Source organism: Nelumbo lutea, chromosome 8, assembly GCF_056320005.1.
Source record: "Nelumbo lutea isolate HS-2025 chromosome 8, American lotus-T2T, whole genome shotgun sequence".
NCBI lineage: Eukaryota > Viridiplantae > Streptophyta > Magnoliopsida > Proteales > Nelumbonaceae > Nelumbo > Nelumbo lutea.
This window is the reverse complement of record NC_142691.1, coordinates 28,537,158-28,562,914: the sequence shown is the minus strand read 5'-3', so window position 1 is coordinate 28,562,914 and position 25,757 is coordinate 28,537,158. Positions and strand designations below refer to the sequence as shown.

Genomic DNA, 25,757 nt, shown 5'->3' with positions numbered 1-25,757 from the left:
CTTTGTTTCAATTTCCTATTTCCATTATAGTGTTTCCTCTTCCCATGTTTATCAGAGCAGTTTGGACATGGAAATCTTATAACAATTGGCCTTTATTCGTCCACCACATCCACTAATCTGCTTCTTTTTTTTTTGGCAACAAAAAGAAGCAGCTTCATATATTACTTGATAGATAATAACTGTACAGTAGCAGATTGTCTAGGATCATAATTGATGATCATTTGACCTTTACAAGCAGTATATGCAAGTATGTGAGCAGATTTGTTAAAGCTTCTATTTACATGAACAAAAGATATATTTGCAAGAAAAGAAGTGAGTGTCATGAGTTTTGTCCAGTGTAGATGCTTTGTCCATTCTGATGGTGTTCCTTTGCTTCCTGGAAGATGTACCAGCTTTTCAGAGTCACTATATACATAGAGTTCTTGATCAGTTAAGGTAGAAGCTGCTTCGAAACCTGCTATTAACGCCTTTATTTCTGCTTCGTAGCTTGAGACTGCCCAGCATGGTCTTCCTTCAGCAATGGTTTCACCTGTAATTCGTTGGAAGATGAAGCTTCTTCCTGCTGTTCCTGTTAAAGGATCAAAGGAGCCATCAACCTGTAATTTGTTCTGTATATGGTTTAAACTGGGGGTGGGATAATGCATATGTTTCTGGGATGAGGGAAGATGGCTTGTTGATAGTTTTGCATATGATTTAGCAGATCTAGAGGACTCATTAAGGTATTTTCAAAAATCAAACTGTTACAAGCCTTCCATATCAGATATGGTGTAATGCTTGCCTTGCAGAATAATGAAGATCTCATGCATGAACTTGTCTGCCTGTTCACAGAATTTAACCATCCTAGAATGATTTCATGGGGGGATTTCTTTCTGATTTTATCTGCATTCAATCCCGTGTGATTATGATACCAGATTGCTCGCGCACAAGGACACTTGAAGAAGAGGTGGTGCAGTGTTTCTGTACTTTGTTTACAGAAGGACACTAATCTGCTTCTTGTGAAACTTAAGCCACTATCCCATCCCATGGGATCTCTTCAATTAATTAACTTGATTTCTTGCCTCTAATCTCCAATGGACATTAACAAAATCATGTAAACAAAGCAATAATTGATTATTTATTTGCCCAAAAGAAGCCAATTTTATTAACTAACATGTTGAAAGAGAATTGGGTTTGCTCCTCACAGAGCCCTCCTCATATTAACCTAACAGCCACATCCCACCATGTATTAGGAACATTTCTCCATGAATAATAACTATATGTGTGGGAGATGTTCCCAATGTACAATTGGGACATGCTGTGAGGTTAGTGTGATGTGAGGAGTAGATCCGGACTCATTGAGAGAGGAAACTTGTTGAAAATCTCATCAGCAAAATAAAATGAAGGATCATATTATGCACAAGTGATGCTTTCTTCCAATAGGCATTGGCATTTATTGTGTATGAAACCACTGGTTGGTTTCAACATTTATCAAATAAACATTGAAAAACATAAATGCTTTGATTTGTGTGCATGGGCGTTTGAAGAGACTTTAAATTATTGTTTCCCCCAACACCTAGGCATTTACTGAAACAAAATGCTTGTGTGACACAATTTAAGCTGAGGTGGAAAGTAATTTTTTGGGTGTTACTTGAAATGTTCAACCAAACAACAAAAACAATAAATGTTTAAAGTTTAAAGTACCATTTTTCAAATAAACTTTTATTTGATAAACACCCCTTCAATAAACACCTACGGAACCAAATACATAAAGCTTTTGCCCTTTGTTGCTGCTCTTCTTAGCATTCCTTAACGACCCATTGCAGTCTCCCTCTAATACCGGTATTCTTATTCATAGAGTCCCTGAATAACTATGCTAAAGAAATCCTTTGTATAATAGATTAAAAGGAAGCCTATGAAACAAAAAATGGGTTTTTACAGTTCAGATTTCCTAGTTCCACCGTACAGGTGGGATAGGTGCCAGCTCGGAATTGATGCCAATTCAGACTGGTATAGGTGTTATAGGTGGAGCTGTTTATAATTTTGAATTGTTGTAGGTCTGCAGTTCAAATCAAAATTCTGAGGTGGAGTGCATTCTAAAAATCCCAATAAAAAATGACCATTTGTGAAGCCTGAGCCTCTCATGATTTGTACCCCTCTTCTCACATCTTTGATATCAACCGCTGTTCTCAACTTCTTTGAAATTGATTTGTAAGCAAATTGCTCCCTTGTAGATTTGTCTGTGCAAAGATATGTAAAATCAGAAGTCTGTGAAATTGCTCCCCAGTAAATCAGGAGAGGGAAAAATGGAACTGTGTGAAATCGAATAGAAAAAAAGAAAAAAAAAAAAAGAAAAAACCAAGTGAATTACTAACCCTTGAGATTCAACAATTGGGAGATCTTTAAAAACTCGAATTTGATTTATTTTTTAAAATCTGACGAAGAAGAAGAATGTAGGGCAAAATAATCTTTTTCATCTTTTCGATGCGGATGATTGATTTGCAAGTATCATAAAACAGGGGTACTTTCAATAATTTTTCAGATAATAGGGTAAGTTTTAGTGCACTTGCTGAAACATAGGGGTAGTTTAAGCCTTTACAACTCATTCACACCCCACTTAATCATTTTGAAATTGGATTCAGATCTGATTTGGATTTTCAACCCCAAGTTATGTTTGGAGTAGGATCAGAATTTGCAGTTGGTCCGAGGCAGGGCCCATTTGAAACTAGGGCCAGGCCTGGGCCAAAATGTAGGGCTTGAGGATGTATTCAAGATGGGTTTGGGTTTACACCTAGTCAGACCTTGGACCTAAGGCCAGGCCTTCCTTTACATATACTTAGCTATAATATAATATTTAGTTAGAAAATAAGTTTACAATATGTTGCACAGTGTATAAATGGAAAATATGAAATATGATAATATAATACCTATAAATATGTGATTTATAAGTAATATATATGTTCATCTTGCGACTCGTCGGTCATTTGATTTTAGTGAAAGGTTAACCACATGGTTGGGTTGGATACTTGAATTTGGGTCCAATGTCATATTCCCTGTTCAGGATTGATGACCCAGAAAGGAACTATTTTAGGGGAGGTTGGGTTTGGACAACCTCGGCCTCCAGGTGCAGCACAATTGTGCACCCCTAGACCCAAGATTGGATCAAACTGGGTATTGAAAATTAAATTACTTTGGACTCCGCCCATAACAGTGGTTACAATTTACAAACTAGTAGGGCTGCAACCTGGGCAAGAATTTGTTCACAGCCCCAAAGAAGTGCGGAAATTTGAGGAGTCCATGTATCAGAAAGGTGTTGTTTGATACCATTGTTGTTTCCACCTGAAACATTTTACATTGATAGTTAGAAACAGGCACATCTTAAAAATACATGCATAGGACTGTTTATAATTGATGTTTCTAGTTGCAACTTAAAACATCATTTGATCAAGCCAGTTTGGTTTAGAGCCCGTTTGGCAAGTCCTTTTAAGATCTTCTCGTAGCTCTGACAGTCAATAGATGCATTGAGCTTTTGACATAAGATCTAGACAGCCCGAAGACTGTTTGCTAGACGTGCATCATTTCAGGTTTTCCAATATATATATGCTAGATCTCCAACAATGACAAAAAAGGGTTATCTTCGTACGTGAATAAGAGATACTGAAATAGGACCAAAAGCTCATACCCACCATTCCACCCCTAGGGTGGAGCTAAGATTTCTAGGGGTAGACTGAACAGTTAAAACCCCTAAAATAAATTAAATAGGTCTAACAGTTGTACAAGTATGATGGAGTAGGATAGTTGCAGGCAATAGGCAAACCAGAAAGCCACAGAACAGTTTGATATTTTACTCCTATACACAAATCCATTTACATGAACAACTTTGCATTCCCTCCAATGATATAAGAAAACAAAATATGGAAGAGAAAAAACCTTTCACATTCTACTTCCTTCCCTCTAACTTCTCTTCCCCATTAATGAAAGCAGTAATTGTCTTATGCAGATTTTACATGCAGTTTCACTAACGCTGGAATGAGATAGAATAGGACCCAGTGTTGGGATCTTTTACTGCTTTGAAGTTGTCAAGGCTCATTCCGAAGCGTCCTAACAAGGAATTCCCCATATCTTTTAGCTTTCCTGTTCATACACACGTTCAGTTTTTCATTGACGAGCAATATACCATAGGGCAGAGAATATAACAGTTTACTCTTGTTGAAACAGCATGCATGGAAATATAAACAAATGAGACACCAAATTAATAGTCACACACGTATATAGTATTTCAGTAAACGAAGAAATATAGAAAAGTATTTGGATACAAGTCATTGGGACAATTGCATATTTGTGTCATAAGGAGACAATAGGCAAGGATCACTAATCTCATACACAACAGTTTCCTATTGGGGAAAAACTGTTACCATCATAAGGTGGATCAGGAACATGGAGAGAGAGAGATGGATGAATGGATAAAAAGTATAGATGTATTGTAACCTTAATGTAGCACTAAAAAAGGCCACTACCAATGTTAGTCCAAGCAATCTGGGTCTTGGGAAAAGTTGATTGGAAACGGACCTACATTTGGTATTTTTGCACAAAGTGATGCACCAAGCAATGTCCACTTATCTTAACAATTTCGACCTTACACTCCATGTGGACATACTGGCATAGGAAAGAGAAAGGGACAGGCAAAGACAAGGCTGGGGTGTCAACATGTATCTTTGTATTTTATGCATTTAAATTTTTACATAGAAAGGGAGAAATGGATCAATATTCAGCGGGTTAGTCATTAAGGCTAGAAAGGTAACTTTGAGCAGTGTCAGGTGCTATATAAACCATTAATCACCCTTCCTTTTCAAGCTAGCACACAGATTCCACTGAACCTTGTCTGAATCACACACGGTTCACATTTCAACAGAAATCTCATTGTTAAACATCTGGAGTGCAGTGGGTACTTTGTTTTGGGTACATGGTTCTGGTCACTAAGGCAAGACAATATTATTGTCAAAGCTACTTATGAACAAGCTTTAACATTTTCTTATAACTTAGAACTTTACTGAAATTAGTAATGGAAAAAGATTTTTGTGTAATGTGACAGTATTGCAATGATTTGGTTACCCATATGTACAGAAGTACCCTACACCCCATTTTAGTGTTTATTTTACTTTATATTACATTGACTCCAAAACAGCCGCTCCCTGGATGCTCCTCATTTGGCTAAGGAATCTGCCAAACAGGTTTACAAATATTAACAAAATAGAGATAGAAGGGGTTAGGGAGACAGGATTTGCTGAATGTGACTGCTGTGTTACAGACTGTGGAACCCCAATAATAATGTCCTGCACCAGTCATAAAATGCATGTAGCCCACAACCACTCCATCTCTCACTTTACATTTATGGCTTGCATTGCAATTATCATTGATTCCACTCCCCATAACACAGACATCATGATTAGCTAATCTGGATTCATTCCCAAGTGGTTGTAAGCTGGTTAAAGAATAATAGCCACATAACTGAGGCAATATAGGCAAACCGTCAAGGAAATCAAGTAGCTAGTAAGAGGGGGAGGTAACGTACCAGCGAGTACCAAGATTGGCTAATGCAATAGCTGATACATTAGCTAAACAGGGAGTGGACAGATATGAACTCTGTTAAAGTGAGCTGAATAAGGGTAGTCTAGTCATCTTATCTTTGTTAAGTTGTATGCTTATGTAGCAGTTTTATTAGACCCACACTTAAGTAAGGGCAGTTTAGTCTTTGTAGAAATTATTAGAGACTAATTATTATTAAGGGGTCGACTGATAGGGTTTACCAATCAGATTCGACAGTCCCTTCTTTTCCTTCTTCTTCTTCTCTTCTTCATTTTCTTCTCCTTCCTCTTGCTGGTTCGGGTTACTGTAGCAGCAGTCAAAACATGGTATCAGAGCAAGGTTCCTGACCTATTTCAGTTCGTGAAACATCTCAGCAGTGTTCGTGACCTCTCTTTCTTCGTTTCTGGGCTGTTAATGGAGAAAACTTATTCGTCTTAGGTCAAAACATCTCCGCTCGTCTCTCTCTGCTGCGCATAACCTTCTTCATTAAGGAAAACGACCTCAGCAGTGAATGGTTGGTTGAGACTCTCAAAAGAAGGTCGGTTATTTCTTCTCCTTGTGCTGCTGGTATTTCTGGGTAGAAAATCTTCAAGAACCTGCTAATACTGATCAGAACCTAGAGAACTAGGTTTATTGTTGCCCTAGTTCTTGGAGAAAATCCCAAGAACGGGCTGTGTGTACAGTAGCCAAATGGTGTAGGGGCTGCTGTAAGTGGCCGAGTGGTGTAAAGTGTAATGCAATGACCTAGCTGAGTCCCTTCTGGTCGTGTGGTGCCCTCTTAAAGGTGTTAAACAGGTCTGTACCGGGTGTAACAGATATGACTATGTGGTGGTGCTTGTGATGCACAATTTTTATTGAGTGGTTGTAAGAGGGCTTGCATGTGATTAGTAAGTGTTGAATTGATGTTTATGCGGTTCGTCGTGTTGTGAAACCAGTAGTAGTGTAAACAAAAACAAGGCTTGTGTACCTATTATTGTGTTTAGGGGCTGCTATAGGTGCTGGAACATCAAACTCTTAATAACAGCACTCAGTTTGTAGCTGAGAATTCAGGTTAGAGGCAATGGTGAAAGAGTACCATGGCAGCAATTGGAGATGGGCATAATGATCAGAAACCCAGTGTGGTGGTTCCCTCTGACTACCTAGGTTTACAGATGACCTCAATTAAACTGAATGGGGAGAACTATGTTCCATGGGCCAAATCAGTGGAAGTTTTCCTCAAGGCAAAGAGGAAAGTGAAGCATGTAAAAGAAGATTATATATAATATATTATGTGTCACTTTATAATATATAAGATAAAATAAAATGTATGCACACACAGATATATATATATATATATATATATATATATATATATAAAGCATATATATGCAATAAAAAAGTATATTGTGGACTGGATCTGAAGACAAAATCCAGGCCAGGTCAGTCTAGAAATGATCACCCCTACTTCCATTTTAGTCCTATCTACTCTGCAAGAAGCTAGCATCCAATAGTTACCTCTTTCAAAGTATTGACTGCAGTTGTATGTCTATACCCCAATTGGAGGAGCAGCAACCTCATTTTAACAAATTTATAGGATCAAACAGCCACTTCATCCCTTATCAAATGGCACCTAAACAACAATGGTCAACTAGAAATATACATTATGGCAACAACTCATCCTTAATCCCAATTATTTGGGATTGAATACATAAATCCTGTCTCACCACTATGCACTATCAAATACCATGTTTTCTATAAAATTTAAGTCCTTAAATCATTTTCTACCACTTCAGACCACATTTTCATCAGTCTTCCCATTGATCTTTCAGAGCCTTCTACTTGCACAACAACTCACTCCTTTACTTGTTCAAACATTACTTATTTATGCACACGATCAAATCACCTTAGTCAATTTTCCCCATCTTGTCATCAATTGGAGCTACTCCCAAGTCCTCTATAATCCAAGGTTCAAAGTATCGGAAACGCAAGGTGTATCAGAAAGGTAATTTTAAGAGACATATCGAGATACACTTTGGAAACGCATAGATACGGACGAAAAATCAAGATACACACGGATATACTAGAAAATCCAAAAAAATCCTTAAAAAATATGAACAATAAAAATGAGTTTTATGTGATTATAACTAATTTATATAAACATAAAAACCATTCTTTAATGATTTATATAAAGTATCAGGTTATATAAAGCAATTGAAGTCATTTATTAGTTAATATTTATTATATAGATTTAGATAATATTTATTATGTATACAAGTTAATATATACCTTAATTTTTAATAAATAAATATAATTTAAATTTATTGGGAAACATCCACTAAGGCAAGAAAGATTACTTTAAGTATAAAAAAAAAACATGTTTTAATAAGCAATTAAGGTTGGCATAATGGTTAATTAATTATTGTTGTAAGCAAATGACTTGGGTTCGAAACTTGTTACCTTTGGTTTGTGATTTTTAACAAGTTATTTGAGTTAAATAACATTTAATGACGTAATTAAAGGTAACTCAAATGAGCATTTAATTAAATAATATTAGCATTTAGTGATGTCTCAAACTTAAAGGCTTAATTAAAATTGATATTAATGAGAGAGTGAAGAGATGAATTAAATTTAAATTTAAAAAGGATACACATCGGCCGATACGGGCTGATATGTTGTGAAATTTAAAACCTTGCTATAATACACTCATTGTTAAACATGTTATTTGATTGCTCAGCACTCCACCCCATATAGAAATATTAGTCCTATAACTGTCTACCTTTTAGTGTCATCAGCATTTTATGGTCACACAAAACAGCAGTTGACCTCCAATTTAACTACTCTGCTCTAACTCTATAGGTGTAGTAGGTGACAGCCTCTTTGATTTCTCCTTTATTATGTATGATTGATCCAAGGTACTGGAAGTGACTAATATGGAGCATCTCCTGATCATCAATCTTATTGCACCACCAGTGTTATTACCATTTTGAGTAAAATCAATATACATGTATTATCACTTAGTCCAAACTATCTTGATTCTTGAAACCTTTTGATTCTAAAACATCTTTCTATTGTTCTAAGATTTGGAAGCTGATAGTTTTCTTTACAATCGTTCCTTTTATGCCAGCTAGAGAGTTTCTTTTTCTAGTTGCGTAATTAGCAACTTTATGTGTCATTTAGGAAACTATTAGGCAACTAAAATGCAGATAAGAACAGGTAAACAGGAAGTATGGCTTTTGCAGATGGTGGATTTGTGAGTGAAGGCAAGTGGAGAAGAGTCCTCAGGTCAGAGGCAAAGCAAATCCTGTTTGAAAGCTTCAAGGTGCAGGTAAGGACAGCTCCAAAAGTTAGAGAAACAAAGTTAGCCATCTGAATCCTGGTAGGAGAGAATGTTCTGGCTTCCTGTGAAAGTAGGTTGGTCTTCACTGCTTCAAAGGAGATTTGGGAGAAGGAACTGGTAGTGGGAACAAATAGACCTCCAAGAGATTGGAAGAAGGTAGCAGAGGATTTATTAAGGGAGCTGAAACTGAATTGTACAATTATTTTAACTCCCTTTGAGAAGTGTAAATCTTTACTGGAGGTGCCAGGTGTTGAGTTGGAGTTAGATGCAGCTTACTTTCGGTTGGTGTATGGTGCAGTCACTGTTTCGAGGTGGCCTCCAATGGCTTAATGCCAAGAATCTGAATGTTGTAGACAAAGTCACAGTTCAAATTTTGGGTTTGCCCTTTCACCTTTGGAAGACCAAAGCTTTTGCCTCTATTGCTGGTATATGCAAGGCATGTCTAGATGGTATTTTTGTTAAGAATTTAAGATATACAGCACTTAGTCTAAGTTGTGCACGCTGAAGATATTCCCAGGAAGCTTAAGTTGTTTGAAGGTAGCTTTTTCTTCTCAGTTTCATTAGTGACAGCCATTGAAGCAGCCCTGTGGTCTGAAGCTAGAAGAAAAAAGAATGAAGAGGTTGAAGATGATTTGCTACGTGGCAATCAGGGATGGGCTCCTTCAGAATTGTCTGGAACTTTCATGCCTTTGGAAAGTCTTGAGAAGGAAACCTTAAAAGCTAAGAGCCCAGGCACTGACTTTACACAAGGAGGTGGTAGGTCCTTTGCAGAGGTTCTGATTAGTAGAAACAAGGAACAGACTGGAGGTAGACAGGCCTTTACCTCAGAAGGAAAGTTTGACAGTGGGAAGGGGAATACCAAGGACCCATTCGACATACCAGAACAAGAGGTTTAAAATTTCAAGGGAAATTGTCTAAAACTCACCAGCACTTTTCAACATTTCTCTTAAATTTACCATAACTTTTCAAAATGTCCAGGAAACACGATGTCAGTGAGTTTTTGTTTTCCAAAACTCACCATTCGTTAGAGCACCGTTAGTGTTTATTGACAGAAGTTGTCCATATCGGCATAAATGCACTTTTCATGACCAAACTACCCATGAATGGCAAGTCAGCCTTATTAAACACATTTTTATGCCTAAAATGCCCTTAAGCACCCAACTGCCTCGTATATAAGATTCCTACTCATTGAGAGACATTTTTCTCTCATTGTGCCAGTTGAAAGTATTCCAAGAAGGCTGAAAAAATGGGTTTGGGTCAAATAATGACACTTCTGAAATATTGAAAAATGGGTCGAATATAACAAAGGGTAAAATGGTAATCTACTAACACCATTAGTCTTCTTGACGTCAAGTTACTGACATGGATTCCCTGGACATTTTGAAAAGTTATGGTGAGTTTTAGGGAAATGCTGAAAAGTCGTGGTGAGTTTTTAGACAATTTCCCAAATTTGAATTAAAAGGACATGTGGGCACACGTTGGCTAAACAATCAATCCAAGCAAATTTTTTTAAGTTCAACCCAGAGTGGTTTACAAGGTCTGACTAGGTTCAAAGATAAAGTGAGGGTGGCCCAAGAGAATCTTCAGTGGTTGGGCTCTGATTTGAATTTAATCAAGCCCAACGAGACTGGGACAGGTCTTAGCAATGGGTTGGGCCTCTTCTCTAATGGAAGACAAGTGGAGTCATGTGCATTTATAAAAGTCACATGAAGCTTTTAAAAGGGGGATGAGTAGAGCCCAACAAGACTGAGGTGGGCTTTGGAAACGAGCTAGGCCTCTTATCCAAAGGGGGGCGAGTAGAGTCACATGACATTATTAAAAGTCACATGGCTCACTTAGAAGAGGCAACAATGGACGATTGTTTAGGTCCACCCTTGTCCCCTTTGATTCCTCCTTGTACAGCCATGAACCAAGGGTGGAGACCGAGCAACTGTACTATTCAGTGGTTGCCTTTGAAGGCTAAGAACCCTTTTTTCTCCAGAACGTCGAAGCCCTAGAAGCAAAAGGCCTTTGATGGAAGAGATGTTTGACCAGTCGGAAAGGGGTGTTTCATCAAACGAACAGGAAAGTGATTCCAATGACTCAAACACTTCAAGTAAAGGTAGTGTTCGCTTGGAAAAACATCAGGACACTCGAGAGTTAGAGAGTTTCGAAATGGAACAGCCTTTCTTGGAAGAAGAGGTTAGTGGAAATCTGGAAAACAGAACTTTTCCAATTAACTCTGAAGCTGGACTACGGAGTCCTAGGGAAGAAAAGAGCTCTTTCGGTAGGGAACAAAATCTGAGCCCATCAAGATGAAATCTGAACCTAGAGATTCAACAATTGCAGGGTGTCCAATTGGAGGTTTCCAACAACTCTTCTAGGCCAAGCGAGGGTACCCCAACTATTCAGAACTAACCATGTTTTCCTCAAGTACCTACCTTGTATTCAAATCCGATTGGTAGCGATCTTTTGGGGTTGCACTCCAACCTAGCTGTATCCATCAGTGATTTAAAAGGCGTGAGGCCCATTTTAGGGTATATGCCTCACCTAGGTCCTAGGCGGAGTATTTTCAAAAGGCATGCACCTGGTGTGCCTAGCACTTCAGCCCAAGCTTGCGCCTTTTGAAAATCTGTGCATTTTTTCTGTTTTTTTTTTTCTTTGTATTTAGTAGCTGGGCTTGGGGCTCCACTCCCAGACCCTTGACCAACCCCCTCAAGACAATCCCAAAACGAGTGAACCGGATAGAGAGAACCCCATAGGCCCATATTTGCTAATGTTGCTCATTCATGGACTAGTTGGGCTTGCCTTGAGGGGCTTGGTACAAAGATGACTCATTAACATCACATTAGTTATTTGAAGTAATGAAATTGGGAAAAAAATATAATGATTAAAGCGATTAAGAGTTTACAAGTTGGAATATGCTTTCTATGTTATGCCTAATTTTATTTTTAATTTTCCATTTAAAATATGTTTTTACGTGTTATGTTTATGTATTTTAATTTGAGATAATAGGTTATTTTAAAGCAATAACTTTAAAATTTTAGTTTATATTTTCAATCAATAATGTGTTTAATATTTTCATAATTTTCATTTTTTTATTTGTTGGCATCCTTTTGAATTATTTAGTTTTTTTTTTTCATTTTTGTGCCTTGCTTTGTTGTACAAGAGAAAGGGAGAGAGAAGAGGAGAGACGAGAGGACTGAGAGCCCAAAAGTATACTACAGGCGTGCAGTATGTTATTATTTATACTAGGGCGACCATACAACTTAAAAATAAGAAAGAAATTACAAAAGTACCCCTACGGTACCATACATATATAAATAACATCTGTTAACACTCCCCCTCAAGTTGGAGCATAGATATCAATCATGCCCAACTTGTCACAAGGATCATGATGTTTTGAGTGGTGTAGTCCTTTTGTAAAGATGTCTGCAAGTTGGTTTTTAGAGCTGACATAGGGAGTACACACTTCGCATGTGATGACTTTCTCTCTAATAAAATGCTTGTCGACTTCAATGTGTTTTGTTCTATCATGTAGCACTGGGTTAACAACAATGCTTATGGCTGCTTTGTTATCACAGAATAGGGTCATAGGCTTGTCCACAGGGAAACCCAACTCACCCAACAGATTCTTTCTCCACATACTTTCAGCCACTCCGTGAGCCATTGCACGATATTCAGCTTCAACACTGGATCTAGCCACCACACTTTGCTTTTTACTTCTCCAGGTAACAAGGTTTCCTCCTATAAAGGTGCAGTAGCCACTAGTAGACTTTCTGTCATTTTGAGATCCAGCCCAATCAGCATCAGTATACACTTCAACTTTCAAATGCCCGTGTCTTTGAAATAACAAGCCAGTACCAAGAAACCTTTTAAGATATCGGAGCATTCTTTCTGCTGCTTCAAGATGAGTGGACCTAGGTGCATGCATGAACTAGCTAAAGATACCAACAGCATACGCAATGTCTGGGCGAGTCATAGAGAGATATAACAATCTCCCTACAAGTCTCTGAAACTGTTTCACATCCTTGATAGGTTCACCTTGGCTATCACCTAATTTATGGTTGGGATCAATGGGAGAGTCAACTGGCTTCACTCCCATCTTTCTAGTGTCCTGAAGTAAATCTAGGACATATTTCCTTTGGGAAATGAAGATACCCCTTTTTGAGCAGGCAACTTCAATTCCAAGGGAGTATCTGGGAGGCCCTAGATCCTTTACTTCAAACTGTATGGCAAGTAGACCTGTTCATGGGCCGGGTGGCCCGACGGGCCAGCCCGGCCCGGCCCGACCCCCGGATGGGCTTGAACAGGCATTTTGGCCCGCGGGCTTAACCTCGGGCCAAAAAGCCCGGCCCGCATAAAATTCAAGCAGGGCTCGGGCTTTGCCAAAATAGCCTGGCCCGAGCCCGGCCCAGTCCGACCTATAGTTAAACCTAAGTAAACCTGGCCCAACCTATAGTTAAACCTAAGTAAAAACCCTATGTGATGTCCATTTGAATAATTTTTTTGATTTGAGAAGGTCGTTGATTCACTTGTAGGCCCATTGTTCATTTAAATAGGGGAAAAAACACTTGAATTAAAATAGATAATGTCTATTTGAATAGGGAAAATTTTGATTTTCTTTTATTAGGTCGGGCTTCGGGCTTGGGCTCGGGCTTTGGGCTTTTCATCAGGGCCGGGCTTGGGCCCAAGTTCTAGGCCCGTTGGTCGGGCCGGGCTCGGGCTCGGGCCTATTATTTTTTTGTTAATGAACACTAAAAGCTCGACCCGGCCCATGAACAGGTCTAATGGCAAGGAAACTCTTCAACCTCTGAATTTCATCCTTCTAGTCACCAGTAACAATTATATCATCAACATATACTATTAAAGCAACAATTTTACCTTTTCTTCTTTTCACAAACAGTGTGTGATCTGATTGACATTGCTTGTATCCTTTTTGCAGAACCGCAACATGGAATCTGCTGAACCAAGCTCTTGGTGATTGTTTCGGCCCGTATAAAGACTTCTTCAACTTGCACACCTTCTATTCATTGCCTTGAGCTTGGAAACCAAGGGGTTGTATCATGTAAACTTCCTCTTCAAGATCAACATTCAAGAATGCATTCTTGATATCAAGCTGATGTAGATACCAATCCAGGTTAGCAGCAAGAGAGAATAGAACTCTAATGGAGTTCATCTTGGCAACAGGAGCAAAAGTTTCTACATAATCAACTCCATACACTTGTGTAAACCCCTTTGCCACTAAACGAGCTTTATACCTCTCCACCATGCCATCAACCCTATGTTTAACGGTGAACACCCATTTACATCCAACTGGATCATTTCCCTTAAGAAGATCTACAAGTTCCCATGTGCCATTTTTATGAAGGGCATTAATTTCTTCCTTCATGGCATCTGTCCATTCAGGTATTAAAAGAGCTTCTGCAAAATTCTTGGGGATAGGGACACTATCAATAGAAGTAAGAAAAGCACGAAAAGAAGGTGAAATGTTCTCATAGGAAACAAATTTGGAAATGGGGTGTTTAGTGGTGCACAATTTAACACCTTTCCTGTGAGCAATAGGAAGGTCAAGGTCATTAGCAACAGATGTATCAATTGCAATAGAATCAGGGACATAATTGGGAGCCAAGTTACCTAAGTGAGTATGATCCGCCCCCGAGGAGTTTGATGGCACTGGAGGTACAGCTTCTAGATTCTCCACAGCTCTTGAATTTGGTTGGCCTTTGCGACGACGGAAGAAGACACGAAAAGGCGAAGGATCAGGAAGAGGAGGGAGCCGAACCAATTTCTCCTCATGTCTACACTCCCCCTGAGGAGAAACAAAAAAGAAAGGCTCATCCTCAAAGAAAGAGACATCCATGGAAACATAAGATTTCCGAGAAACATGATCAAAACAACGGTATCCCTTTTGAGTGAAGGAGTACCCCAGGAATATGCAAGGAGTAGCATGAGAATCCAATTTCCCACGAGTGGGAGACAGATTTTGGACAAACCACTGACAACCAAATACACGATGAGGAATGGGAAGAAGGGGGGCCTTAGGGAAGAGAAGCTGATGTGGGGCTTTGTACTCTAACCACCGAGAGGGCATACGGTTAATGAGGTAGGTAGAACAAAGAATAGCCTCAAGCTAAAAACGTTTGGGAACATTCATATGGAGTAGTAAACCCCGAGCCACTTCAAGGAGATGTTAGTTTTTTCATTTAGCAACACCATTTTGTTATGGTGTTCGGGCACAAGAGCTACGGTGAAGTGAACCACGCGAAGCAAAGAACCTTGTGAGCTCACTATGAAAATACTCTTTCGCATTATCTAACTGAAAGATTTGGATTTCAGTTTGAAATTGAGTGAAGACCATCCGCTGAAAATCTTGGATAATTTTTGGTACTTCCTCCCTGGTTCGCATGGGATATACCCAAGAATATCTAGAATAATCATCAATGAGGGTAATAAAATACTTGTAACCACTCTCAGATGGTAAAGTAACAGGGCCCCACACATAGAATGAACAATGTGAAATGGAAATTCAGATTTACTATTTTTTGGAAGAAAATGAGTTCTACAATGTTTACTCAATTGACACGTTTGACAAGAGAAATCTGAAACAGACACTGACTTAAATAGTTCTGGAAACACAACTTTTAAAGACTCAAAAGACAAATGACCAAGGCAATAATGCCATAAATAAACTTCACTCTTATAAGACTGACTCATAGACTCTGCAACATGAAGACCAACCTTATTCTCCAGCATGTAAAGTCCAACAACCATACATCATCTACCAATCCTCCCCAAGGCCAAATCCTGGACCACACAGTAAGAAGGGGAAAAGGTCACTGAGCAGTTTAAGGAATTAGTAACACTACTAACAGAGAACAAATTAATGGGAAATTTTGGAACATGTAGAACATCAGAGAGGGTAAGCCCAAAGGGAAGAGAGATGGTTCCTTGACCAGCTATGGAAGCGTATGATCCATCAGCTAGTCTCACATTGTCTCTTCTAGAAAGAAGGTGATAGGTTTGAAAGTAAGAGGACATACTAGTCATGTGTTTTGACGCTCCAGAATCAATGATCTAGGGAGAGTCAAGGGTATGAGAAGCAACATGGAAAGCTGTGGCAGAGTTACCTGATGTAGATGTGAATGAGGTTGAGGGAGGAGCATCCATCTGACGAATTGCTCTACCATAGAGCTCTAAATGGTCACGGAAAGAATTCATAATATCCTCCCTTGGGTCAGATCCAAAGGAATGTGTCTGAGTCATAGTATGGATGGGGGGCTGATTCTCTCGAGTAGCCATGTTGGCCATAGTGTGTTTCTTTGTACCTTGTTGTCCTGACCTTTTATTCACATCTGAGCTTTGCTTCTTATTCAGATCTTGAGCCCATTTCGGTTTCCCATGAAGATCCCAGAATGTATCTCTGGTGTGTCGTGGATTCTAGCAATGAGTACACCACAATTTTTCTTTATCTTCCGTTTTTATCTGGAGATCTCCTTTCTTGGAAGAATTTCCCACAATGGTAGAGACACTCCCTTTTGCTACCAACAACTCTGCATCTCCACCAGGGTTGTTCATCAAATTCCTTATGCTCTCTTCAGATTGTACAAGAGCATAAACTTCCTGAACTGATGGAAGATCCTTAGAACTGAGAATCTGGACTTTGATAGATTCATACATAGGGTTCAAACCATGTAAGGCAAACACTCTCTGTCGAGAGACAAGTTTCTTGTACAGTTTTGCATCCTCGTCACATTTCCAGTCCACACTCTGATAATGGTCCAACTCCTTCTAGACAGAAGTCAAGTCAGAGTAATATACCGATAGACACCTCTCCCCATGTTTACAAGTAGACGACTCTACCTATAGTTGATAGATCTTTGCATAGTGTCGAAGTTCTGAGTATGTAGATTTTGCTTGTTCCCAGATCTCATTTGTCGTTTTAGCCCACATGAAATTCTTCCTTATTTGAGGTTGCATAGAGACTAAGAGCCAAGACATAACCATGTTGTTTTCCTGATTCCATCTATCATATTCAGCATTCCCAGAGTGTGGTTCTTTAATTCTCCCATTAATATAACCCATCTACCCCTTGCAGTGATGTACAACTTGATCCCTCTTGACCACTCTAAGTAATTTAGACCATCAAGAGGGACAACAGCCATGGGAAAGGATAGGTCTACACCCCACTCATTCCATTCAACATTGAGGAAACTCCAAATGTAGCAGAATCTTCACAACTCATGATTTCAGATTTAAAAACAACACCCAAAAAAAGGAACACAGCCTCAAAGAGTTATTACAGAAGGTACCAGCCACCTCCAGACCTTCAGTCCACCAAAAGAAACTGTTGTTGCAGCACACAAACAAGGTCCTTATGACCTACGGTTTCACAGGGTTCCAAAAACAAAACTGCTGTTGCAGCACATAAACAGGTCCTTATGACCTACGGTTGCACAAGGATCAAACAACCCCACAACGGAAAGGAAAGGAAGAGGTGAAGCTCACCACACATCTAATCGATAGACCTGGAACAGGTCCAACATCAGGGCAGCCGAACAGTCGATGAGAACAAAGGGAAAAAAAAAAGAGTTTACTTCAGTCGAACACCAGGGGAGCCGAACAGCAGATGATAATTTCTGAGAACCTGTCACCCTCAAAACAAAAACTTCTACATGCTGGAAGTCGAACAGCAAATGGACACAACAGGAAGATAAAGAGACAGACTGCTCGACTTCACCTTTCAAGCCTGGACGACCTGCTCTGATACCATGTACAAGAGAAAGGGAGAGAGAAGAGGAGAGACAAGAGGACTGAGAGCCCAAACAAATACTGCAGGCATGCAGTATGTTATTATTTATACTAGGGCGGCCGTACAACTTAAAAATAAGAAAGAAGTACCCCTGCGGAACCATACATATATAAAATAAAATCTATTAACATGCTTCAAAAAGGCACACGCCTCGCCTTGTGCCTTGCACTTCAAGCACAAAATGGTCATTCCGCTTTTTTTGTGTCTTTCACTTTTAAAACATTGGTATCCATTCCTAGCAACCCTTTAGAACCTAACTCTCTAGGCATGCATGTCAATTTGGTTAAGGCTAGTACTAATAGTCTCCCTATTTGTGAAGATACTACAAACTGCCAACCATTGCTTGTAGCTTGTCTTGAAAGGAAGTTAGTTGGTGAGAAAAGGAGAGAATGACTAGGGAGATTGACATTTTGGGGCAAGGAGAAAGGATCAAGAGGTTGGTGTGTGATTATTTAGAACAAATTAAAGCCCAATAAGGTTACTTTGAAGAGAATGTTGATGGTGGAGTAGTGACTAGGAGGGAAGTAGAGGAAGAAGATAGTGAGGGGGGGGGGGGGGGGAATGTGTAAGAAGGGTTAGAATCCATCATATGGATGGTCAAACCATGTTAGATGGTTGGGCGAATTTCAAAAATTTTCCTAACCCATCTTGGGAACCGATTTCCTAGTGATTTTGAAAACTGAATTTTCTAAGTCGATCTTGCATTGAACCTGACTAGATTTGAAACCAAATTTAAAATTAATTGTACTCGATACGGAGTCCACAAATCACAGCTCCCAGAGTGGTAGTTCATGCCCAAAATCAGTCCCAAAAACCGGCCTCCAACTGAAGATGGCACAGCGAATGAGAAGCCAATTCAGCAACACTGTTTTCTGCAAAACTGTTATCCAACTGCCTTGGATCAACTGGGATTTGTGAGCCTGATTTACCCAACGTTTTTCTTGCAAAAGCACAATGGGAAAACTGGTAAAAATCAATTCTTTCAATGGCTAGGTCGTGATAGGGTTTCTGGGAGAGAAGAGAGAAGAGGAGAGAGCAAGAGAGTGATGAGAACAAGTTCTTTCTGCCCTCTTCCTCTTAATCTTCTTTTATAGAGCACTCTCCTAATCTAATTAGGAGATTATCCAAATCTGATTTGGATCTGGACTCTTTTAAGAGATAAGCATCATAGAGGATGATGCTCCATACCTAGAACCACACCCAGTTTCGACCCAAATCACATGACAACTTGACAGCTTAACTAATCTCATTAGTAATGGGCCTTTGGCCCATTTTCTTTAAAGGCTCACGTCTCTAGGTGTTGCATGGACACTTTGGGCCTGATTTTGTATGGCGTGGGACCCCCACAAAGGTCTCACACATGTCCATGAGGGTTGGTCCCCACCTCTGAAAGAGGTTAGGCCGAATTCACTACCCAAGACATTGAACCCCTGAGCCAATCACATGAGCTCAGTCTGGGCCCAACATTTACACCTAAATGATCCTTGGATCAACCACTGTATAAAGACCCAAGGATAATAGACTTATGTGAGATAAAGCCCATCAGGTAATCAGCTCCGTAATAGTCTCTTACACTTAACCTCTCGGCCCACAATCATTAGAACATTGCCCAATAAGGAAGGACCTCTCCCCTTGCTGCAAGGTGCAATGTCACACTCCATGCTCGGATGAATCCCGGGATTAAAACCTTTTGTAAACCTTTTTCATAAAATAGTAATATAATATATAAATATATTTTGCAAAACCAGATTTCAAACACAAATGAAATCCACTACCGGTAATTTAAGCTTCCATCAGAGAGAGTGTAAATCCCGATATTCACTTTATTCCATAAAGGGATTGATCCTATCACTATGATCACCCACTCAAGTAATTTCCCAAATTGGCCCAACATGCCCAGATATTTTAACCCGTGATGGATCTCACTGGTTGGCACATCAAAAGCAATCCAGTCCACTACTTAGTGTAGTATCATTATCAAGTTTAGGGTTATGTGTAACCTTCCAATTTTGCCCATCTATCTCCAAGGTCCAAGGCATAATTGAAAATTGGTCTAGGTTCAGTGTTTCTTCCAAACACCCACTGTCTGTGCTTGGGGTATAACCCTAGCAGCTAAGACAAGTTGCCCCAACTATTTGGCAGCACAACAATATCAACCTTGTCAACATAAACTCCCCAAGTCTATCCAATGTATGTGCTTGGGGTCTAGCCAAGCCCGACTAATAACGAGTTGGTCCATCAGGCTACCCGACCCATGAACAGGTCTAATATATATATATATATATATATATATATATAGAGAGAGAGAGAGAGAGAGATTTGGACTTTTCATGGAAGTGCAACCAATGGCTGGGATGTTATACCATCAAGGGCTACTATGGTTTCTCCTTGGAAGTTCATCCGTGGAGTGCTTCCTAAGTTTCTAAACCTTATTAGGTATGATATTTGCTCTAGAGATAATGTTCTCTTTTGGAAGGACCTTTGAATTGGCAACTCCACCCTTAAAGATCTTTTTCCTTCCTTGTACTCCCTTTCCTTGTTCAAAAAGGAACCAATACATCGTTTTGAGTCCTACTCCTCGTTGATCGGGTTCAACTGGAATTTGTAATTTGGTCAGGAGAGATCTAAGAGACCATGAGTTCAATATGGCAGCCTCACATATAGAGGTTCTTGATTCTGTTTTTTTTTTTTTTGGCTTTTCTTCACCAGATGGCCTTTTTTTATGAATTCGTCAATGGTCGTATTTGAACTCCTCATCCTAAGGGAGTGTTTTCTTGTGCCTCTTTCTTCTCTTCTTTATGTTCAACCCCTGGTCCTCAACCTTGCCCTATGAAAGAAATTTGGTCTAAAACCATTCCTCCCATGGTTGAGGCTGTGTTGGGAAGTCTTTTATATAAAAATTAACACTTTAGATGCTTTGCAAAAAAGAAGACCTTATTTGTGTGTCTCCCCAAATTGGTGTACTCTTTGCAAAGCAAATGGAGAAAGTTATTACCACTACCATCTTCTAATCTCCTTCCCCTTTGTTGTAGGTATCTAGGAAAAGAGTTTTGGTCTTTTTGGTAATAGGTGGAGTGTGATCATATAGATTGGAAACCTTTTTGACCCTACGACCTTTAGCTGGTCGAGGAGAGGTAAATTCATGTGGAGCTGTGTCCAGGCTGTTGTGATTTGGACAGGATGGAAAGAGAAGAATAGTAGAATCTTCAATGACAAGGATGAAGCGGTGTTGGAATGCATAGTAAATAGGGCTATACATTGGGATAAATCTCTATCCCTATTCTCAGATTTCTCCTTCGATGATATTTGGAGGAATTGGAAAGCTGTAACAAGAAGTTCTACTGTGAGGGACAGACACATACTAGTTGTAGATTGGAAACCTCCAGAAGACAGTTTTATCAAGCTAAATTTCAATGGCAGCAATCTAGGGAAACCCATGGCGAACTGGTATAGAAGGAGTTTTTAGAAACTCTAAAGGACACATTCTTGTTGTTTTTTCAGATGTTTTGGGAGTTGGGGATGCAGTGTATGCCAAGTTCTAAGCAGTCTTGCAAGGGGTACAAATTGCTAGAGAACTAAACTATGGCAGATTGCTAATTGAAGGTGACTCTAAATTGGTAGTAGGGTAGCTAAAGGAACCAGAATCTGACATAGAATTATGGGGAATCAATGAAAGGATTTAAATGGTTAATTAGAGACACCATAGCTAATACCCAGTGGAAAAGGAGGTCAGCAAATGGGACGGCTGATTATTTTGCAAAAATGGGGGTGCATAAGTCTGGAATTTTTCTGGCTAAGTTGTAGCTCTGTATCTGTAATGGAGGCTCCATCTCGCGCCACTGTTGAGTTGCTTTATTATAATACTTTTCTGTAACACTTTATTAGTTTATAATAAAATATCATTATTTATCAAAAAACCAACATCATACTATTGTTCTACCTTTGCACTCAACCCATCTTTAGTCTTATCAATCAATACCATTATCATCAGCAAGCAACATAAACCATGGGACCTCCTATAAATGTCTAGTTAGATCATCCATAACTGAGGCAAAAGGATACTATATCAACTAACATGCAAGTATGCATGTATCTATGTATTTATAATAATGTATGTATTTTTTTACTTTTCTATTTTTGTGTTTTTTCAAACAAAAGCAAATAAACTTCAGTCATTTCCTTCAAGCGCGTTCTTCCACGATACAAATATAAATTGGAAAGCAATGAGAGAAAAGTAATAGAAAAATTTATAAATTTACCAATCATCTCTTCCTTCATCTTTTCTCGTTTTTCTGCCGCTAATGGCTCCAACCGCCTTGTGTTTATAATTGCTTGTTTATTTGAAGGATCCAATTCCAAGATTTTTTTCATGTCTGAAAACAAAAAAAAATGAAAAGAAAATACATTGAAAGAGAGTTTTTGTGCATTGCAACACAAGAAAATTGGCCTATGTAATGTTAGCATGTTAAGTTTACCAATCAATGAAATTCTAGATAGTGTTGGTATTGAAGTTACTAAGAAGAAAAAAATTGAAAATGACGAAAAAACTGAAAATTTTATAAAAGAACTGAAGAAGAACAAGAAACTAGTCTTGTAAATATAATAAGAAATTAATGCATATAAGAATATTTTTTTATTCCTTAAACACCTGCAATGGCCTCTTCATAGTTTTCAAGTTTTTCATGTGCCTCTCCTCTTCTAACCAGAGCTTTCATGTACATAGGATTCAACTCCAATGCTTTAGTGCATTCCTTAATTGCGTCATCATATCTTCCCTGAGACAATATTGAATATTACAACAAAAGAAAGAACATTTCAATTACAAATCTGGCAAATCTATCAAAGAACATTGTGGTTAAATGAAAGAAGGCAATAAAAGAAGCAAACAGGCGAGATTGACAGCAACAAAAATGAGACTCAGTAACCACATTCTTCAGCAATCAGGAGAACAAAAATAATTGCATAGAACTTGCAAAAATATCTCTTTTCCTTTTTTTTTTCTTTTTTGGATATGTAAAATGAGCATTGTAGTATAACAAACACCATAGCACAAGGAAAATCCTTTTAACCTTACAAATTATGATGAATTACCACATCTTAATATAGAAAGTAGGAAAATGCCAGTGTCTTAAATTCTAGAATGCCCAAACCCCAAGAAAACAACTGCTTCCATTTTTTTATAATGTCATATATCATTCTTTGTAATAAAGGTTTTCTAGTTTCTTTCCTTCCAAGAAATTATTTCCATGAACTTATTGAAGACTTGTTGGACTTGGAATGAGCTGCACTAGGTTGCATTACTAAAATATTAAAGCAATAGAAAACCCCTGGAACCAGGGTCTTGGGGACACTTATATTCATGCAGTTATGCTAACTCCTAAAGGGGAGGTGGGGGAAGTAAAGTGTAGATTTTGAGTGCAAGGAGGTATCATTTGAAGACATTAGAGGTTAAGTCCTCTTTCTCCTCACTCTTGGATCCTGGCCACAGACTTGCTTACTATGCATCAGTTACAATGATTTAGTGATGAAAGTGATTGATATTTTATAGTTTCTCTCAGTGTCCCCTTGGGGGCAAAACTCTCCTATCATCAGTGTGAGTTATAGTTTGGCAACAACTTCCTCAGGAGCCTGCTCTCACTAAGTTTGGTGGGATCTCCCTTTTCAGGGATGGTAGGCAATTTGGCTCTACAGTGATCCTATAGCTGATTCTGACACCTGATTAAATCTGAGGTGGTTGACCTTTTACATGGACCCACATAGCAAAGCATCTAGCCATCTACAGATGTCCCCTTTGTGGGGAAGGGAACTCAATCAATATTACCAATTGTAAATGAAGTTTTTATAGATGGCATTAGATGTTGGCTAATTACCTTAATGAAGTCAAGGAGATGTTTCCTTTGATCTCAAACAGGAGAGAGCATAATTCAGTAGCTGATGGTCCAGAAATAGCTGATTGCCTTCTCTCTTTTCCTTTCTTAAAATCCATCAACTTAGCCATGCCACCTCAGCTATGCCTCAACTCTTACCTAAATTTCTTCAGCTGCAGATAAGAACCATCAATCAGAAATCCCATAGAAAATACCTATCAAAGGTCTATCAGATTCTGCACACACATGGACCTAAAAGATGGTTGTGGAAGCTAAGCACTTCTAGCGGTTTGATACAGCTAAGGAAGACTTGGTTCAAACTAAAGGAAGTCCAGGACTCCATCCGATGCAAGCATGGAAGAAGAAACCCCCCATATTCTGTTTTTTTTTTAATCAGCAACAAACAAGAAGAATTTTATTAATGTGTAACAGAACCATACATGAAGTTCAAACAGTGGACAGCCTCAGCTAGCCACATCAGAATTACATAACACAAAAGTCCGCTTTAGACCACTACTCCCCAAAACAAATTGACCTTTCTGGCTCCCTGTTTTGCCGATCCATCTGCTATACTGTTTATAGCCTGAGGAACCCAACTGATTTTTGTGTTTAGCTGCCTCATCGAATCTCTAACTTCACTGAACAAATGCCTATACATCCGTGAGCCTTCCTGATTAGTCTCCAACCACCCTGTTACCACCTTAGAGTCTCCTTCAACAATGACATTAGTGTAGTTTAGTGCTCTTAATTTCTGCAGCCTCATATTCTTAAACCAGTGTCAATTTCACAATTTGTGGTGATGTGAATTTTGGTATTCTTTTCTTCAAATTTATTTTCTAGTTCATTTGTGCATTAGGAATAGGGTTAATCATTTTCAAGGGTCAAGATAGTTTATAGAGTCTTGTTAGAGAGCTTTTAGAATTGAAATTTTGAAGATAAAATTACGTTATTTTTCTTTCAGCCTATTTTTCAGGGGTCAAAATTTGTCAAATTTATATGATATTAGTGTCCTTGAATAGGTACTTAAATTATCTATCCAACAAGACCAAAATCTTGTAAATATAACATGTTTTGAGTGAGTTATGATCATTTTACATATAGATTATTAGTATATGCTAGGATTTGGATCCATGTCCTATTTCTTAAGGTAAATCTTGGAGTTGTTTTGGTTAGTATAGTTGTTGTAAGAATCGGTTAGCAAAATGTTCAGAATGTTATTTTAGAATTTTGAATCTTTATTTTTAAGCATTCCTATGTGTTATCTATTGGGTTGTCATAGTTTTGAAGCATTTTGAAATTGTTTTGCATCAGTTATCTACTTGAAGTTGTTTCTAAAAAGAGATCCAATCCCATATGTTGAGTCTTTAAATAGAGTCATTTTAATTGCAATTTTCTAATAAAATGAATGAAATGGAAGTTTTTTCCAAGTTATTTGTACCTAAAAGTATGGTATTCTTTCTCTCTTTTTCTTCTGATAGAGCAACATTTCTTCTCTCTTCTCCATTCAAATGTGAATCCCTTTCTCTCATAAGTCAAATCCTTACTTCCCCTTCCTTACCCACCACATTCACCCTAGTATGACTTTCTCCTTCCCGTCCTTCATAGGGGTGGCAATTGGACAGGTTTCGGTGGATTGGGTTTTTGGGTTGAATTTCAACTCATCCATCTAATTGGCCAACCCAATAATTGCCCATTTAAATAAAATTAAATGAGTAGAACCAAATCCAAATCCACCTTGAGCTGACCCAACCCATTAACCATGTAATGCATTAAGTCATATGTTTTAAGCCATTGTGGACTTGCATGTTGCACACACCAAGTAATATGATGTATAAGGGTCAATCCAAAACGTGGCACTCTTTGACCATTTGATACACAAAGCAGAAGGCCCTAAAGAAGAACTCTCAGTAGGATAGCAAACTTATTATTGAGATCTAAAAAATGGTGTCCATCACAAATTAGGGTTTCCTATTTTCTATGTCATGGTATGAAGCCTACTTTATTGTATATAAGTTTGATGGCTCATATGAATCTAAGGGTGATATACCACATGATATTTTAGTCACCAACAAGATCATCACAGATGCTTATCCAAACTCAAACATCAAACTGATACCATACCCATGACCATCCAACTCATGAAATTCTTTCTACAGTAATAAACTAAAAATTAAATTCCATACAATCAGTTTAATTTGTTCTGATTGGTACTATACCACAT

The 25,757-nt window shown here is 38.6% G+C and overlaps 1 protein-coding gene across 2 annotated transcripts in view; it reads right to left on the bottom strand.

Annotated features, from left to right (window-relative positions):
• Window positions 1-3,799: 3,799 nt before the first annotated feature.
• Window positions 3,800-25,757, bottom strand: part of LOC148843608 (uncharacterized) — a 55,400-nt gene continuing 33,442 nt past the window's right edge. For both annotated transcript variants that reach the window (XM_088959012.1, XM_088959011.1), the window contains exons 4-6: window positions 22,318-22,444; window positions 21,929-22,042; window positions 3,800-4,110 (exon numbers count right to left, since the gene is read on the bottom strand). In XM_088959012.1, the coding sequence (XP_088815138.1) occupies window positions 3,995-4,110; window positions 21,929-22,042; window positions 22,318-22,444 (357 nt within the window). In that variant the 3' untranslated portion in view covers window positions 3,800-3,994. The remainder of the gene's footprint in view (window positions 4,111-21,928; window positions 22,043-22,317; window positions 22,445-25,757) is intronic.